The sequence below is a fragment of the Prunus avium genome, chromosome 6 (assembly GCF_965620075.1).
Source record: "Prunus avium chromosome 6, drPruAviu1.hap1.1, whole genome shotgun sequence".
Taxonomy (NCBI): domain Eukaryota; kingdom Viridiplantae; phylum Streptophyta; class Magnoliopsida; order Rosales; family Rosaceae; genus Prunus; species Prunus avium.
The window spans coordinates 36082713-36101418 of NC_142289.1; the positions used below are offsets into that span (position 1 = coordinate 36082713).

The following is an 18706-nucleotide window of genomic DNA, read 5'->3' on the forward strand; positions in this document are numbered from 1 at the left end:
TTTCATTTTTCAAATCAGTACTGAACGAAACCCAAAAGCTAAAGGAATATAAGAGGCCCAACAACCTAGGTTTAATTGAGATTGGGCCTGCAAAACAGAATACGCAGCCCAAGTGACTTTGATTGTTAGTTACATGTTCCTGGGACAGAGATTTCTGCCAAGGAGCTTCTATAATGAGGATGCTATTTGAGAAGTTTATTTGAGGAGACCCATCTCACCATCAAAAGGGGTGTGGACCCCCCAATGCACCCCCCCATGTGCTTTGTTTTTTGTTGTTGATGGTGAGATTTCACCTCCTCAAATAACCTCCTCACTCAACCTCCTCATTCTAGCTTTTCCGTTTCTGCCATCCCTATAATGTTAGTTACATGTTTTGAGTGATTCAAGCGCATCATGCTGACACTGACTTGTTGGCATGCTTTGAAGGGTCAAGGATTTACCTGAGGCCAGAAGAACAAGTGTAACTACTCATTGTTAGCACAAATTTCAATTTATTAATAATTTATTAAATATTCAAATGAATCCCTAATATATTGGTAAATGTTTTTTATTTGGGTTTTATATATATTTTCACTTCTCTCTTTTCCCGCGTACAACCTGCTCAAAACTGAGGCCTTCAGTTCAGTGTTCTAACGGTTCAATTTTTATCAAGTAACCAAAGCTGGTTCATGTTTTCAACAAATGCTAGGATAGAACCTCGAAGACATCTTAAAGGTTGCAGGGTCTTCAATGATTTGCGTAGACTCTGATCGTGCTTCAGTGTTGCAACCCCAAACGCGAATCGCAAACCTACGACACTTAGGAGATGATTGTTGAAAGTACATTTTGTACCAGATGATAACATCCTCCTTGTCAATGCTTCTGAGTTCTTCGGCTTCCTTTTTTCGCAAGTCAAATATATACCTGTAGATCAACAATGAGCATCGAAACACAAGTATTAGAAAAGAAGCAAATATTTATGACAGAAAGAAGAAATCCATTCAATTAACAGAATCGTCTTGAAATGCACTATTTAGAATTGTCATCTTCTGGACCAACCACAGAGGACACAGCACCTTTTGTCAATAATCTGATTCCAATATCTATTGGTTTCATATGTGTGGGATGGAACTTTCTCCAATAGCTTAGCCATTAGCCCACTTCTATATCTCTCAAATGACTCACCATCAAGCCCTTCCTGCAAATGCCCAATATATTCTCAATAACTGAAATTCCAAAGCAGAAACAATAATCATGTAACTTAAATCACAGAAGTAGACATAACTAAAAGATATCAGATCCAAGAGAAGACCATAATCTAGCAGTATTTTACAAGGAACCTTGAGTGCTTGCTTACCAACAATTCTTCCAGACCATTGATAAAGTTGTCAACTCTCTCTTGTATGTAGATTGGGTTGTACTTAGATGACTGAACACAGAAACAAAAGCCGAAAACACAGTGTGTTATCCAGGGGCCACACTCAACAGCATACCCAAGCTGCTCCTTCGTCCTTTTTCCAGAAATAGACAGACACTTGTATGAATATATCATCTTGTCCCAAATAATATTTAGATAGTCAGTATATAAGTAAGCATCAAACAGAATCACCTTAGCTGATTGTAAAGTGGTTCCCATATAATTTCAACGAAAAGATCTGTCACTGCGTTCAATCTGATTCCCACTTCCTGCTCAATTTGAAAATGCAGCTGCAAGATGAAACCAAAAACAAGGCAAGAATATCACCATATAAGATGAAGGAAGTACATTTTTATATATGGAAAACCAAACGAAATGAGCTCGTTTGGAGTTACCTCAGTTACAGAGATTGTTTCTGACTTATTTTTCACACTGGCATCTCTGATCAGGTTAGCACCAGGAGGAAAACAAACAACACATTCTTTATGCCTCAATTCGATAGGAAGTGGTTGTACCGAAAAGTTCATTTTAAATATATTTGAAAGACTAATTGCTTCTTCTTCTAACATATTGCCATGGCAAAGGCCCTCAATGTATACCTGTACGTATTGAACAGAATGGTTTTCTCATGGAAAAAGACCTGGCTGGAGGATGATGTTGAGTTTGATGAATGGACTGAAGTAACCTATAACAAATATTCATGATGACATATATGTGTGCAGTGTACCTGGGAACAAAGCTCGGGAATAAATGATTTCAAATCAGAAATAGACAATTCGTCTAAAGTATGCAACTTGTCATCTGCATCATAGAAAGTCTGACACAAAACTTGCAGTCTCAAGTATGATGTGTGAGCCAGAGGATTCATATTCATGTTCTTTAACTTTCGCTTCATATTTTCTTTAATAACCTGTTAAAGTGTCACTTAGCAATGGACAAGCCGGAATGAGGAAGGTATTGTCAACTATATGCAAAATCAAACGTAAACCAGACATAGAGTGGACTGACAGACCTTAAAACGAACATCAGTCGGCAAAAAAAATTTGACTGTTGCCGAAATTTTTGATAAGAGAGCTGGAAGCTTATCGTTGAAACCACAGACCTTGATCTCCAGTTTTTCATCAACCGGAGTTACAGAAGTTTCCAGATTGGCAACAAGGGCCTGCATCGACAGAACAAAGGCTCCTCTCATGTATACATTCCATAAACATCTCTGCTATGAAGAACTAGGTCACTAAGTCACTGAGAGGAAAATGATCTACATGGATGAATACAGGATCAACTGAATAAGTCACTCTTAAGAGACAGCTCTTTGTCAAATGGTTCCTCAGTGCTCAAAACTGACCTAAGAAAGATGGGACAGTTCCAGCATAACTTATAATTTTACAATTGAATTACTAAATATTGACTCAGTGACCTTAATGAAACGTTAACAAAGATATTTTGTTTGGACAATTAGTTATGACAGTACACCTCTCATTCAGCTCATCTCTAAGAAGGTGATCATATAGTTCCATCAAAACAGAATTCCTCAGATTAGCATATCCACCCTTCAGACTGATGTGGAAGTATGTATTTACCCGTGGAAGCTTAAAAGTAGTATCAAGCTTATACCAGAGCTTCATGAATGGTTCATCAATTATACATCTTGGAGAAGATATATTTGCAGGATCATGACATGAGTTATCGGAACATATGGAAAAATCACAAGGAATGAACTCGTTTTTAGAAGGGAGATGCAATGAGACATCAATTTCTGGAGGATCCTTCCACAAATCCATCAAAGAAGGAGATATATCCTCCTCAGTATATTTTGACCCAAACCAAGGCTCGCACTGGAAATCTGAAACAGTTAAAGAGAATAGAGTTCAAGTCAGAATGATGGCTACATTCTTGGAAATAATGAGAATATAAGGGATGTCACATGAAAACCTACTAGAGACAATTTCAATACTAAAAGAAGATTAAAACAAAAAAGATAATAAGATGAAGTTGAATGGAGAACAAGCATTCTTCCTCTCACTTTTTCTTTCTTTTTCTATTTTTTTTTCTATTTTTTTTTAATGCATAAAAGAATATAGAAGATTTACCTTCTGACTTAATTGAAGACTTTGACACCACATCAACCCTCATGTTTTCTGGTGTGAAGAAACCAAGAACATATTCTATCAATTCCTCATCCCAAATCTCGTACGCAAAGCCGCCATAAATTATATATTCTGCTGGATAAAGTAGTAAATTTTCTGCCGCATAGAAAATTTCACAATAGTAAACAAAAGATGAATATGGAGATAACCTTTTGGCCAAAAAAAAATATAGATATTCTAAAAAAGAAAACTTATGGAGCAGGGATACTTTAGGTCAGGCAAAACATGACGAAGGAAAGATGTGCAGTTTCACTAACAAAAGATAACCTGCAAGTCGTGAAGCATAAGCATTCTGGTGCTCTTCCTCTGAATTTAAATTCCATGTTTCCAATATCCTGGAGTTCCCTATATATCCATTCTTGTGGAGACACTTGATGCAGTAACTTAATGTATTGATAGACAATGCCAAATATGTCGAACATCTGCAAGATAAGCATTGCATATAGAAAATGAAATGTAATAAAGGTACTTTGCTCCAAAGTTACTGATGCTTTCCAGTAACTATGCCAGTAGAATATATTAAGGTAAGAATCTACGAAATCATCAAGTTCTCCCAAACTCTCTAGGAAAGGAAATCCAAAAGTAAGGTAGGTTCCTAAGATGATATAAAAACTCATCAATGGGATAATAAAATTTATCTTATATCAAAATATTCTCTAAGAGGATAAAATACAGATGATACCTTTTCCAATCCAGAATCAGTGAGGCGTATGGACACCTCGAAGACATAAGCCACAGAAGTTCTGTAAATACATCCACTGCCAACGCCAGCAGCCAAAATGTTGCCCACCCTCTAGCTTTGAAGTAAAAATGCAAACTTCGCCAGCCCTCTAGAAAACCAATAACTTAGTGCTCAAAATTTAAGGAAAATTTCTCACTGTGTAGCTGGAAAACAATCTATATAATAATCATTCAGAAGGAAAGTGACAGAAGAACTGAAGCATTCAACCTCCCTTCTTAAAATCAAATAAACTAGATCTTACAATCAAAGTCTCCACTCGAAAAAGGGAAACTAGCAATTTAAGACTTAAAAACCATTTTCTCCCTGTAAAGGACACTTTCTGTTTTGTAGAGGATTAATAATTAACATAAAATTAGTTAGTGATGAATCATCTTACCATGCCCAAGGAGATGAGCTAAATACTCTGCTGGTTTCTTCAAATAGTGTTGATGAAGACATGGAAGTGTCCATGTTAAGTAGAGCATATGAAAATCTCTTACAGGCTCTAGCCTGTAAAGTTTTCCAGCTTTCCAGATAGGGCGTTCTGCCTTGAACTGCAGATTTTCTGGGGGGCCTTTTTTGACATTACTAAACAACTCCACAACCAAATCTTCAAATATATTAAGAGATTCTGCAGCAATGACAACTACTACAATCAACATAACAAAGATTTGATATATCAGCAGCAGAAAAGATTCTACTTGGTTTGTTGATTGTATGCATAAATGATAGAACAGGAATGAATTTGATACAGCAATCAATACTACAAGCTATCAACAATGGCACCACCACAGCAATCTAGCACCAGTAATTCAATCTCCATTGCTAGTAGAGTCATTCTAGCCAATAAATATTGCGAAAACATCACTATCACCAACAGAACATCCCAAATAACAAAATTAAAATGTGTAATTGTGTACACCAATATCAACCTCTACCAATTCAAAAAATCCGATATAATCATCCATAACACAGAAGGCCGAGTAGATAAGTAAATCCTTCTAAAACCTGCAATTTGATAGAAATCAAGTCAAACTGGAACTCTTCATTACTTCCATTCAAGCACGCCCTTTGTGGTACAATACATAACCAAAAGTATTTAACAACATTTAGCCCTGAAAAACAATGCTTAACAAAAAAGAAAGCAAAAACCAATAGAAAGCACAAATGAAAGGAAAGGAAAGGATAGGATAAATTCACCTCCACCAATGACAACTAGCTTCATCAGCCCACCATGGTAATAATCTCTGTACCACTTTAGTATTTGTTCACGCATGTTGATCCCATTTTCCATTGCATCAACCAAGCTCTTCTTATTTCCTTTCATGCATACATAAAATAAAATGTAGTTTAATACAAATAGAATATATTTTTTTGACAGAGAGAGAGAGAGGGGAAAAAGTACACAATGGATTCAAGTTTTACCCCAAAAGAACTTATTAAATGGGTGACCAGGTGCGGCTGTATGGCATTGAAGTTGTTCAAGGCGACAGGAATCATTCTGCAAAACCAGGTTAAATTCTGCATTCCATTTTTTTATCCACAATAAAGAATACCATTCAGCAATAAATAAGAACCTGTATGCTGCACTACAGTAAGCAAAAAGCTGGGACATCTTTTTTAAAGGAAAAACAGAAATTAATAAACTTGGTTAAGACTTGCAAGCACCTGAATCCATAGCCAGCACCTCTCGCTCCATGGCTTCAATTTTCAATAGGGGGGAAACAAAGAACTGCAAAAATCTGATAAATAAAGGGCCGAAAGGAATATAAATCAAGTTGCTGAAATAGAGACTTAAAATGAGAAAAATACAACTACAGAGTTACAAAGGGCCAGAAACATGCTATTAGTTAAATATATTGCACTAAGAAGATATGGAGCACGGAGCATTTTACCATGTATATTAATTTGAAGCGATTTATATACCTTTGATTATAATTTATAACTCAGTGAAAATATTATGGCAAGCCAGATGTTGAGGAACCCAAAAAGAACACTCTTATGGATCTGAAACGGAAACCTCATTTCTATTCCAAGAAACATTTAGTGTAAGTAATATCCTTATCAAGTATGCAGCATGTAAATATACGAAATAATGGAAATGACAAGTAATTTAATTTTTTTAACTCTACAATAGAATCATATCACATTTATTTTGGAACATAAGTATGACAATCATAGATATTTTTCAACTACAAATGCTGAGGCAAATAAAAGATTCAAAGCCAATGCAGAAAGAACCAATAATACCTACAGCCTTACTTTATTGACCAAAAATATACATTCAATACCAAGGACTTAAGTTATTAATATCCTAGCATGAAGAGCTCAGGGTTTACCTTCTCAAGGCACCCTTAAGAAACTCCAGTTTCACTTCAAAATGGTAGCAGGTATATTCTGTTTCTGTTATTGCATTTGATGACCCTCCGTGCTTGGACAAGTAACTATCAAACTACCAAAGAGAAGAGTCAAAACAAGTGGCCACAAACAAAGCATACAGTGTTCTCCCATTTAATAACTTGAGTGGAAGTTCACAAAAATGTTCTACCAAGCAAATTAATTTTAAATCTCATTTTACTATTAACCAATGAGCTGAATTCAAGATAAAACCTACGAGACACAAGTGACACTACCATACACTGAGTTGTTCCATACAGCCTGACACATCTGCAAGCTGGTAGGCAGCAAAAGAACAAGCAAGTCTTCCCACTCATATAAATGTAGAACAAGAATGCTGGTGATGTTTAGCAACAACGGGTAAGTATAAGACATGAGATGTCATGTAGTAATATCTAGCTACGAAAAATTCAGGCAGGTTAAGTATTTTTCATGTACAGACCCAATTGCATCTCCTAATCACTTACACATCAAACCCAATTTAACCGGCATAAAAAACAGAAAGGAAAAAAAAGCCTTGATGGATAAACAGACCTCATTTTCATCTGGAAACTCTGTACTCCCCATGAAGAGCATGTGTTCTGCAAAACATTCAATTTGTTAGTAATGCCTCCACATCAACATTCAATACATCCTTTGATGCAGAATGTGTGCGCGTATAACTAACTCACACCAAGAAAATGTGCAAGCCCCTGTGCCTCGATCTTGTCAGAGAAGCTGCCTATTCCTATGCACATTGCTGCTGCTACCTGCAAAGATGATCAAACATTTTTAGTTATCCAATTAAATCAAATTCTTGTGAGTGAGCATAGTAAACATCACTCTGATCACTAAGTAGATTAGAGATCAATGTCATTGTCAATAAGTATGCTTGGAGAACAACAACAACGCAAAAAAAATTATAAGAAGACAAGTAGCATACATGAGAAGCTCCACTTGGAAATTGGAATCATGAATCTGTGAACGCTTGACAAACTCATGATTTTGTGTGAAAAATTGTATGAAAGTACAAACTGTCTAATTGTAAGAAAAAGAATGATACTGGAATCTTAGAGCAATGATCTTGAAGTTCCTCTAATTGGGAATTAGTGATGCAAACACAGAGTAATATTATTTTCCTACCTAAAAGCCATTTTCATCAAATAAATGCTGATTTTATCAAGAGTGTTCAACTGGGTTTTCAATAAATAAATAAATAAAAGTTCAATGCAAGATGATGGGCATTGCAGATTTTCAATGTAAATCATAGACTAACCATCTTGGTTTGGGAAGCACCTCCCTTACCCTTTCTCTTCCTTCTCAGTTCACTATCTCCACTTTCCACTTCTTCATCCTCTTCATCTCCTACACCGTTCTCTTCAACCTCTTCTTCTTCAGCTTCGCTGTGTTCAGGTGGCCCTTCTGGGTAAATCTCAGGGTCGTGGATGAGCAATGCAGTGAGGCCATTCTCGAGCTCAATTAGTCTGTATAATCGTGTATCATTCAGAGGCGTTATTACGATATCGTCCAACGAAGAGAAAGTGCAACGGGCCATCTGGTTAAATCTCTCTCTCTCTCTCTCTCTCTCTCTCTCTCTCTCTCTCTCTCTCGCATTGGAGTAATTCAATGGCTCAATGCAATCCCATGCAATGTATTTCACTGCAATCCCATGCAATGCAATGTAATTGGAAGAGAATATTGCAGGCAGGACTAGCAATCTTTCATGCAGATTGCACATAGTTTTTCAGGACGTTGATTCTCCAAGCTTTGGTTTGATAACTTTTTCCCGTCATCTTCTCAAACAAACTATTTTTAGGTGCTTCTTTTAATTCAACCCAACCAAATCTGAAGTTACCATTTTACCCATTCAGACAAAAACTCTGCTTTTCAAATTCCCAGGAGCTTCCCAATACCATCACCGGCAACGGCTCTCGCGAGCCGCTTTCCCAACACCTCCACCTCCTTCCCGGCCCCCTACCCTAGAACTAACTCCATCTCTCTCACTCTTGCCCTTTCTGTTTCTCTCTTTCCCATCAGAACAGCGTGCTGAAGAGAGAGAGTTCCAGAGGAGGGAAGGTGGGGTGGGGGTGGCTGTCGGAGGAGCCGCCAGCAGAGTGGCGCTGTTGTAATGTGGTGTCGTTTCTTCTTTGTTTTTGTAATAAGGGGCAAAATGGATCTTCATCTCCTTTTTATTTTGAGTTCTTTTTTCTGTTATAGTGCTTGAGCTTCTAATGTTAGTTACACGTTTTGAGGGGGAAAGGCAATGATTCAAACCCAACATTCTGGGAGTGACTTGTTGGTATGCTTTGAAGGGTCCAGGATTTACCAGAGGCCAGAAGAACCAGGGTAAGGAATGATTCTTACCACAAATTTCACTTTATTAATAATTTATTAATATTGAAAAGAATGTAATTGTACATGAATGCATGTATAATCCCAATATAATGGTAAATATTCTTGATTTTCATTTTCCTCTACCAGGTGGTCATATTGACCTGCATACAGCCCGGTCAAAACTGAGGCCTTCGTTTCTAATGGTTCAATTTTTATCAAGTAATCAAAGCTGGTCCATATTTTCAACAAATGCTAGGATAGAACCTCGATGACATCTTAAAGGTTGCAGGGTCTTCAATGACTTGCACAGACTCCAATCGTGCTTCTGCCTCTTTCCGGTCAGTGTTGCAACCCCAAACGCGAATCGCAAGCCTACGACACTTCGGAGATGATTGTTGCAAGTACATTTTGTACCAGTTGATAACATCCTCCTTGTCAACGCTTCTGAGTTCTTCGGCTTCCCTTTTTGACAAGTCAAATATATACCTGTAGATCAAACAATTAGTAGAGTTAAAATGAGCAACAAGTCAAAAGTATTAGAAATCCCAAAGAACCAATATACAGAAAGAAGAAACCCATTCAAATAACAGAATTGTCTTTAAATGTAGTAATTGGAATTGTAATCTGGACCAACCACGGAGGACAACAGCACCTTTTATCAATAATCTGATTCCAATATCTATTGGTTTCATATGTGAGGGATGGATCTTTCTCCAATAGCTTAGCCATTAGCCCACTTCTATAATTCTCAAATGAATCACCATCAAGCCCTTCCTGCAAATGCCAATATATTCTCAATAATTATGTAACTTAAATCACGGACAGAAGTAGAAGTAATGCAATGATATCAGATCCGAGAGAAGTTTTCCACAAACTAGAATTGCTTTATACATCTAACAATAAGGAACCTCAAATTGCAAGATCCCATATGCAAGTCATCTTGGTCACAATAATTATAAAGCTTACATAATTTTTATAAAATAAAAATTGTGGGGAAGACCATAAACTAGCAGCATTTAGAAAGAACCTTGACTGCTTACCAACAATTCTTCCAGACCATTTATAAAGTCGTCAACTCTCCCTTGTAAGTAGATTGGGTTGTACTCAGACGACTGAACACAGAAACAAAAGCCAAAAACACGGTATGTTACCCGTGGGCTACACTCAACAACATATCCAAGCTGCTCCTTCGTCCTGTTTCAAGAAATAGACAGAAAATTATATGAATATCTGTTGAAATATATAATCTCACCCCAAATAAAATTTATTATCAGTTTCATATTCTTTAGTGTAATTAATAGTTTAAGCCACAAATAAAATCACCTTAGCTGATTGAAAAGTGGTTCCTCTACAATTTCATCAAAAAGATCTATCAATGCTTTCAATCTGGTGGACTCAATGCCCACTTCCTGCTCAATTTGAAAATACAGCTGCAATAACCAAGGGAAGAATATCAACATATAAGACCGAAGGAAGTACATCTTCATTTATGGAAAACCAAACAAAATTAATCCATTTCGAGTTACCTCAATCACAGAGTTCGTATCTGACTTATTCTTCACACTGGCATCTCTAGTCAGGTTAGCACCAGGAGGAAGACAAATAACATGTTCTTTATGCCTCAATTCGATAGGAAGTGGTTGGATGGAAAAATTCATTTTAAATATATTTGACAGGCTAATTGCTTCTTCTTCAAACAAATTGCCATGGCAAAGGCCCTCAATGTATAGCTGTAAATAATGAGGAGAAGGTAAGCTGTAAGTGAATGGCTGAAGTAAACTAATTCAAAGAGCGACACAGAAAAACATTTTTGAAGAAAAGTCCAAAATTAACTATTTGATTCACATTTGCCAGGCAGACTCCAATTCTTTCACTATATCATACCACTCTCCACTTATCAAGTTATACATGAAAGTGGAAGAATAGGAGGTAGCCTGAACAGCATGGTTTTTTCTGGAAAAAAGACCTGGCTGGAGGATGATGTTGAGTTTGACGAATCGACTACAGTAACCTATAACAAATATCCATCATGACACGTGTGTAGTGTACCTGGGAACAAAGCTCGGGAATAAATGACTTCAAATCAGATAAAGACAATTCCTTTAAAACATTCAACTTCTCCTCTACATCATAGAAACTCTGACACAGCACTTGCAGCCTCAAGTATGATGAGTGACTCAGAGGCTTCATATTGGTGTTCTTCAACGTTCGTTTCATATCTTCTTTAACAACCTGTTAAAGTATCACTTAGCAATGGACAAGCCAGAAACCAGCAAGGTATTCCATCTATACACAAATCAAACTTAAACCATACATAGAATGGAGTGATGGGAATTAAAGGCAACACAAATACCTTAAAACGATCATCAGTTGGCAGGAAACTTTTGGCTGTTGCCAAAACTTTGGACAAGAGAGCTGGAAGCTTATTATTGAAACCATAGACCTTAAGCTCCAGTTTGTCACTCAACAAAGATACAGAAGTTTCCAGCTTGGCAACACTGGCCTGTGCACACAGAAAAAAGGTTCCTCAAGTGTATACATTTAAAAGCATCTTTGCTAGGAAAGACAAGGTGATTAGTCACTGTGAACAAGATGACCTATTTTAATGAAAACAGCATCAACTAAATAAACACACCCTTAGAAAACAGGCCTTGGTCTCTTTAGTGCTAAAACTGAGGTAAGCAAGATGGGGAAATTGGCAAGCATATACAATTTTACAACTGAATTACTAAATATTAAGGAGATTAAAATGGGGGAAATTTGTTAAGAAAATTAAACCTTTTGAAGAGTGAAGATTGAAAAGAAGCAGCCCTGTCTTAAAAGATTTGGATAAGAAAACACATTTGTGGCTTCTGATTACGTAATGGAAAGTTAACAGAAAAATATTTTGTTTGGACAATTACGTACAACGATTTTCTGTTCTGTACTCTAAGCCACTGTAACAACCAAGTCCCTCTACTGAACAAACTTTGATAGACTGCAGAGAGATTCAAAACTGAACTAAATGCAAGTACTGTTCTCCTAAAACGTATTTAAGTACAAAAGAGTCCCAGACATACAAACTGAAGCACAAATAATTAGTTATAAGGGACAAGACAGGAACCTGATATACAATCTCATTCAGCTCATCTTTAAGAAGGAGAATATATAATTCAGTCAAAACACAACTCTTCAAATTAGCATATCCACTCTTCAGATTGATGCGGAAGTATGTATTTGCCCGCGGAAGTTTAAAGGTGTTATCAAGCTTGTACCAGAACTTAATTAATGGTTCATCAATTATACACCTCGGAGAAGATATATTGGCAGGATCAAGACATGAGTTATCAGAACGGATGGAAAAATCACAAGGAATAAACTCATTCTTTGAGGGGAGATGCAATGAGACATCAATTTCTGGAGGATCCTTCCACAAATCCATTAAAGATGGGGATATATCTTCCTCAGTATAATGTGAGCCAAACCAAGGCTCGCACTGGAAATCTGAAACAGTTAAAGAGAGTAGAGCTTGAGTCAAAATTCTCACATATAAAATGGACAAAGATGAATCATGGTTACGTTACATTCTTACTCATAAATAATGAGTATATGATGGATAGCACTAAAAAAAGCTGCTAGATACTTCCTATAATTTTTCAATATTAAAATGAGATTAAGAACAACAATATAATAAGATGCTGTAGATACTTCCTCCTTTTTTATGCTTTTTTTCTTTGCATAAAAGCGCATATAAGATTTACCTTCTGACTTAATTGAGGACTTTGTTACCACATCAACCCTCATGTTTTGTGGTGTGAAGAAACCAAGAACATATTTTATCAGTTGATCATCCCAAATCTTGTACACATAGTCCCCATAAATAACATTTTCTGCTGGATAAAGTAGTAAATTTTCTGCAACAGAGAACATTTCACAATAGTAAACAAGACATGAATATGGGGATAATTTCAGTCAGGTAAAACGTGACCAAGGAACGATGTGCATTTTTGCTAACAAAAGAAAACCTGCAAGTTCTGCAGCATAATCATCCTGGGGCTGCTCCTCCGCAAATCTAAATTCCATGTTCCCTATATCCTGGAGTTCCGTAAATATCCATTCTTGTGGAGACACTTTATGCAGTAACTTAATGTATTGATAGACAAAGCCAATTATTTCGAAAATCTGCAAGAGAAGGATCACACACAGAAAATGAGAAGTAATAAAGATAAAAACAAACTTTGCTCCACAGTTACTGATGCTTTCCAGTAACTCTACGCAAGTAGAAATATAAAATATTAAGGTGAGAATCTATGAAATCCTATGTTTTCCCAAATTCCTTAGGATAGCAAACCAAAACTAGGCTAGGTTTGCAAGATGATTATAAAAAAAATTATAAAAAAACTCAGATATGGGATGGGATGGGATAGTTAAAGTTATCTTATACCAAAATATTCTCTAAAAATATAAAAGAGAGATGCTACCTTTTCCAATCCAGAGTCAGTGAGGTGTATGGACATGCGGAAGACATAGGCCACAGAAGATCGGTGCATCCCTTCATCCCCAACACCAGCAGACAGAGATGTTGCCCACCCTCTAGATTTGAGGTAAAAATGCAAACTTCCCCGGCCCTCTAGAAAAACCATGACTTAGTGCTCAGAATTTAAGGACAAGTTATCACTGTGCAGCCGGCTAAACCCATAGTGAAATGTAATAAATAATGTGCAATGTAGACATGGAAAATCAACAAAATCTAATGCAAGAAAATTAAGGACAGAGACCATTCGAAGGGTAAAAATAATAAGCATTCAGAAGAAATAAAACTGGATCTAACTATAAAAGTTTCCAGAGACCTCTACTTTAAGGAGTTATAACTGCTGTTTTCCCCCAAAAAAAGTAAACTAATGATTCAAGACCTAATTTCTGTATAATACATTTTGTACTCTGCAGAGGAACAATAATTAAAATAAATTTAGAAAATAATGAATCATTTTACCGTGTCCAAGAAGATGAGCTAAATAATCTTCTGGTTTCTTCAAATAGTCTTGATGAAGACAAGGAAATGTCCATGTTAAGTTGAGTATATGAACATCTTTAACAGCCTCTAGCCTATAAAGTTTTCCAGCTTTCCAGATAGGACCTTCCGCCTTGAACTCCAGATTTACTTGGGGACCTTTTTTGACATTACCATACAATTCCACGACCCAATCCTCAAGTACATCAAGAGATTCTGCAGCAAATAGAACTATTACAATTAATATCACTTAGATTTCATAAATCAGCAGCATAACTAATTCTACTTGGTTTGTTAATTGAATGCATAATTTTTGGGTACATCAATCAAACTTAAAGCTATCAACAATGGCACCACTGCACCACTGTATAGCTAACAGCACCAATAATTCCATCTCCATTGCTACAATAGTTCTTCTGCCAATAGAAATTGCCAAAACATTGCTAACACCAATAGAACATCACAAATGACAAAACTCTAACATATAATTGTGCACGCTGATATCAACCTCTACCAATTCAAAGAATCCAACATATCCACAAAACAGAAATCCCGTGTAGATAAGTCATTACTTCAAAAAGCTACAATTTGATTGATATCAACTAAGTAAAATTGAACCTCTTTCATTACTTCCATTCAAAAACCCTACGTGGCAATACAAAGAATGATATTTGTCAATCAACATTCAACCCTCGACAAACGGTGGTATAAACAAAACAAAATGAAAATCAATAAGGGACGAAAAGGAAAGGGAAACTTTCACCTCCACCAATGACAACTAGCTTCATTAGTCCACCATGGTAATAATCTCTGTACAATTTTAGTATTTGTTCGCGCAAGTTGATCCCTTTTTCCATTGCATCAACCAAGCTCTTCTTATTTCCTTTCATGCATACATAAAATAAAATGTAATTTCATACAAATTAATCATTTTTTTTTCTAAGAGAGTGAGAGAAGATTGGTTCAAGTTTTACCCCAAAAGAACCTATTAAATGGGTGACCAGGTGTGGATGTATGGCATTGGAGTTGTTCAAGGCGGCAAGAATCATTCTGCAAGGCCTGGTTAAACTCTGCATTCCATTTATTTCAACAATACAAAATACCATTCAGCAATAAGAACTTGTAAGCAAAAAGCTGGGAAAGCTTTTAAAAGGAGAAACAGAAACTAATAAACTTGGTTAAGACTTGCAAGCACCTGAATCTACAGCCTGCACCTCTCGCTCCATGGCTTCAATTTTTACTAAGGGTGAAACAAAGAACTGAGAAAATCTGATAAAATAAAGGACCAAAATGAATATAAACCAAGTTGCCGAAATAGAAATTTAAAATGAATTTAGAACTAGAGAATTTCAGACAAAGCGCCACATACATGCTACTAGCTAAATATATTGCAATAGAAATATATGGAGCACAGAACATATTACCATGTATATTAATTTGAAAGGATTTGTACACATTTGATTATAATTCAATGAAAAGATTATGGCGAGCCAGATGCCAAGGAACCAAAAGGAACACATTGTTGGATCTTAAAGATACAAAAGGGAAACCTCAATCCCATTCCAACATTTTTTTGATATGGTTAGTGTACCAATAAGTAATAATTCTTATCATATATGCACCACATACATATAAAAATAACTAAACGAAAAGGTAATTTAATGTTTTAAACTACAGTTCCTATAGCGATACCACATTTTCAAACATTCATATGACAACCATAGATCTTTTCAACTGCAGGCAGCATCAATAAAAACTACAGGCTCACTTCATAGACCAAAGAAGTATTCAATACCAAGGACTTCAATTATTGATATTCAAAACATGTAGAGCTCAGACTTTACCTTCTCAACGCACCCTTAAGAAACTCCCGTTTCACTTCAAAATGGTAGCAGGTATGCTCTGCTTCTGTGTATGCATTTGATGAACCTCCATGCTTGGACAAGTAACTATCATACTAGCAAAGAGAAGAGTCAAAAACAAGTGGCCACAAAGATAGCATACATTCTTCCCACTTAAGTGGAAGTTTACAAAAATGTCTAAAGAAGTAAAAGAAATTAATTTTAAATGTCATTTTACTATCAAGCAATGAGCCCAAAAAAAGAGAGATAAGAACTACTACACACAATTACCATGATAAAGCTGACATTTGCTTTATCCAAAATGCCATCCATTCCCATCAGGTTTAGGTTGAAGAAAAATGTAAACAAAGATAATTCACAAATGACACGACCATACACTCATATGGTTGTCCCACACAGCCTGACAGATATGCAAGCAGGTGGGAAGCAAAAGAACTAACAAGTCGTCCCACTCATACATATGTAGAACAAGCAGGCTGATGATGTTGCAAAAGGATGGGTAAATATAATTCTTGAGATGCCATGTCGTAATCTATATTATGGAAAAATTCATGCGGCTTTACTATTGCCATGTACATACTCTCAGTAAACCGTTTATCATAAATAATACAAAGGATCAGGTGCATCTCCAGATGATAAAAACCAATTGAACCAGCACCAAAAATTGGAAAATAACACTCATGTGCAAACAGACCTCATTTTCATCTGGAAACTCTGTACTCCCCATGAAGAGCATATGTTCTGCAAAACATTCAGTATGTTATTTAGTAATTCCTGGACATCAACATTCATTATATCTTTTGATGACCCATTTGTGCATGTGTAACACAAACCTAGAAAATGAGCAAGCCCCTGTGCCTCGAACGGGTCAGAGAAGCTGCCTATGCCTACGCACATTGCTGCTGCTGCCTGCAAAGACGATCAAATGTCGTTATTTATCCAATTAATTCAAATTCTTGTAACTGAGCTGAGTAAACATTATATCATTAAGTAGATTAGAGATCAGTGTCATTCTCAGAAATTATACTTGGAAATAGAATTACCAAAAACAACGCAAAGGTTCCACTTGGAATTAGGACTATGGAAGATCGGCAAACTCATCCTTTTGTGTGAAAAAATTGTTTGAAAATGTGAACTATTTGATAACTATTAGATTGTAGAAAAAGAAGGATGGTGGAATCTTAAAGCAGTAACCAAGTAAAAGTTCAAATCTTGGACAACCATGCAGTGATCTTGAAGTTCCAGTTATTTGGTATCAGTCATGCAGACAAAAAGGTCATATTTCTTTCCTATCTATAAGCAATTTTCATTAATGTATTGCGGATTATATCAACTGGGTTTTGAACATAAATATATTTATAAATCAATGCGAGATGGGCATTGCATATTTTCAATGTAAATCATAGACCAACCTTCTTAGTCTGAGAAGCACCACCCTTTCCCTTCTTTTTCAGTTCACCGTCTCCGCCTTCTCCTTCTTCATCTTCTTCATCTTCTTCATCGTCCTCTTCATCATCATCATCCTCTCCTTCACTATCTTCCCCTTCCGCTCCATCCTCGTCATCATCCTCATCCTCATCTTCCTCTTCTTGTTCAGCTTCGCTGTGTTCAAGGGACTTGGAGTGTTCAGGCGGCCCTTCTGGGTAAATCTCAGGATCGTGAACAAGCAATGCAGAGAGGCCATTCTCGAGCTTGATTAATCTGTATAATCGTTTATCATTCGGGGACTTGATTACGATATCGTCCGACGAGAAAGTGCAACGAGCCATGAGATATACAGAAAGAGAAGAGAGAGAAGAGAGAGACAGAGTACAGAGTCGGCTATGTAGCTAAAGGAGCTGTCCCAGTTCTACTTCTATGGCTCTCTCTCTCTACTCAGACTTAGGGGTCTTCCAACTCGAACAACTTGTTGGAGCACAATATATATGCAGGACATTCTGGGAATTTATTCCTTTCTTGTGGGTGCTTTAAGGGATTTTAAATTGTTCGTTTGGCCCCCTTTAACCTAGGGATGTATTTTCTCCCAATCCCTTCTATTCCCGCGGGTCCCGTTTTCAGAGAGCCGCATCGCATCCTAGTTTAAAGTTTATTCGGATTCTAAAGGGTTGGACACGAGAAAAACACCAGATAGTACTGTTTTATTTTTCTAATCAATCACCTTCTACTATGCATCATCAAACTTTCACATAAAGAAATGTTATTGGATGGAAATAATAAAACAGTCTGTGATATACAAGTTCTTCTCATTAGCGTCAAATGGTCCAATTCGCATCTATTTTTATAGTTAATTAACAATTTTAATTTTTAATTTGTGTTTATAGGATTATATAATTGTATGAGCTATAGCATTTTTCCTGCACTATATTATGATATTTAATTGAGGAAAACAAAATTTAATCAAAGAGGTTATTGAGGCCACGAATTCTCCACGAGATCCTCGTTAGGCCATCCTCATCCTCGCTCTGTTGCCGTACCGTGACCACATGCTTATGATTGCAATTGCAATTTTGGTGGGTTTAACTTTCAAGCTAAACTTGTTGCAACCAAGCCATTAATTAATATATATCGAAACTGTTAATCATGACATCCATAATAATAAGTTAAAACAAGAACAAGTGAAGATTGCGTTAACTTCCATCATTTAAAAAAAAAAATTTGCATTAACAATACAAGAAACTCTCGTTTATTCATCAATTGAATCTCAACCTAACAACTTAAAGTTCAATTTCGTCGAAAAATAAAGGCCAAAAATAAATCATGTTTGAATTTATAATACAAATTGATAACCTAGTTTGATAAACAAATGAACGATAGTTTCATCCTTTGTTCGACTATCAATTAGAATAATTTTTTACGTCAAATTAGGGGGGTGTATTCAAT

At 36.3% G+C, this 18706-nt stretch overlaps 2 protein-coding genes and 1 pseudogene across 3 annotated transcripts; all 3 read right to left on the reverse strand.

Moving 5' to 3' along the window:
- Positions 1–540: 540 nt before the first annotated feature.
- LOC110750805 (nardilysin-like) lies at positions 541–4926 on the reverse strand (annotated as a pseudogene). Its single transcript, XR_015836493.1, has 12 exons — positions 4662–4926; positions 4226–4373; positions 3811–3965; positions 3487–3639; positions 2868–3239; positions 2409–2578; positions 2124–2306; positions 1792–1995; positions 1589–1686; positions 1337–1490; positions 1056–1177; positions 541–903 (listed from the first exon to the last, which is right to left on the reverse strand). The product of XR_015836493.1 is annotated as a nardilysin-like (transcript).
- A 932-nt stretch (positions 4927–5858) lies between these two features.
- Positions 5859–8865, reverse strand: LOC148294122 (nardilysin-like). Its single transcript, XM_088254731.1, has 5 exons — positions 7917–8865; positions 7335–7410; positions 7196–7242; positions 6604–6716; positions 5859–6006 (listed from the first exon to the last, which is right to left on the reverse strand). Exons 1-5 carry the CDS (start codon positions 8376–8378, stop codon positions 5916–5918), a joined length of 789 nt encoding a protein of 262 aa, XP_088110857.1. The 5' UTR covers positions 8379–8865; the 3' UTR covers positions 5859–5915.
- A 132-nt stretch (positions 8866–8997) lies between these two features.
- On the reverse strand, positions 8998–17735 carry LOC110750804 (nardilysin-like). Its single transcript, XM_021951171.2, has 19 exons — positions 17239–17735; positions 16660–16735; positions 16521–16567; positions 15809–15921; positions 15160–15233; positions 14939–15034; positions 14728–14847; positions 13947–14180; positions 13435–13583; positions 12979–13135; positions 12715–12867; positions 12078–12457; positions 11328–11477; positions 11024–11206; positions 10501–10704; positions 10298–10404; positions 10015–10168; positions 9627–9748; positions 8998–9460 (listed from the first exon to the last, which is right to left on the reverse strand). Exons 1-19 carry the CDS (start codon positions 17593–17595, stop codon positions 9217–9219), a joined length of 3120 nt encoding a protein of 1039 aa, XP_021806863.2. The 5' UTR covers positions 17596–17735; the 3' UTR covers positions 8998–9216.
- Between the last annotated feature and the right edge of the window lie 971 nt (positions 17736–18706).

What these genes read in the sequence shown, in the direction of transcription:
- LOC148294122 (XM_088254731.1), bottom strand. Translation starts at nt 8,378, where the DNA reads ATGTGCAATCTGCATGAAAGATTGCTAGTCCTGCCTGCAATATTCTCT. An exon ending in GTGCTTCCCAAACCAAGATG is followed by an intron (nt 7,411 to 7,916) that starts GTTAGTCTATGA and finishes TCATCTTTGCAG; the next exon opens with GTAGCAGCAGCAATGTGCAT. An exon ending in CTTAAGGGTGCCTTGAGAAG is followed by an intron (nt 6,007 to 6,603) that starts GTAAACCCTGAG and finishes TTTATTTATCAG; the next exon opens with ATTTTTGCAGTTCTTTGTTT.
- LOC110750804 (XM_021951171.2), bottom strand. Translation starts at nt 17,595, where the DNA reads ATGGCTCGTTGCACTTTCTCGTCGGACGATATCGTAATCAAGTCCCCG. An exon ending in TGAATGAGATTGTATATCAG is followed by an intron (nt 11,478 to 12,077) that starts GTTCCTGTCTTG and finishes CTGTGTGCACAG; the next exon opens with GCCAGTGTTGCCAAGCTGGA. An exon ending in ATACGAACTCTGTGATTGAG is followed by an intron (nt 10,405 to 10,500) that starts GTAACTCGAAAT and finishes TGGTTATTGCAG; the next exon opens with CTGTATTTTCAAATTGAGCA.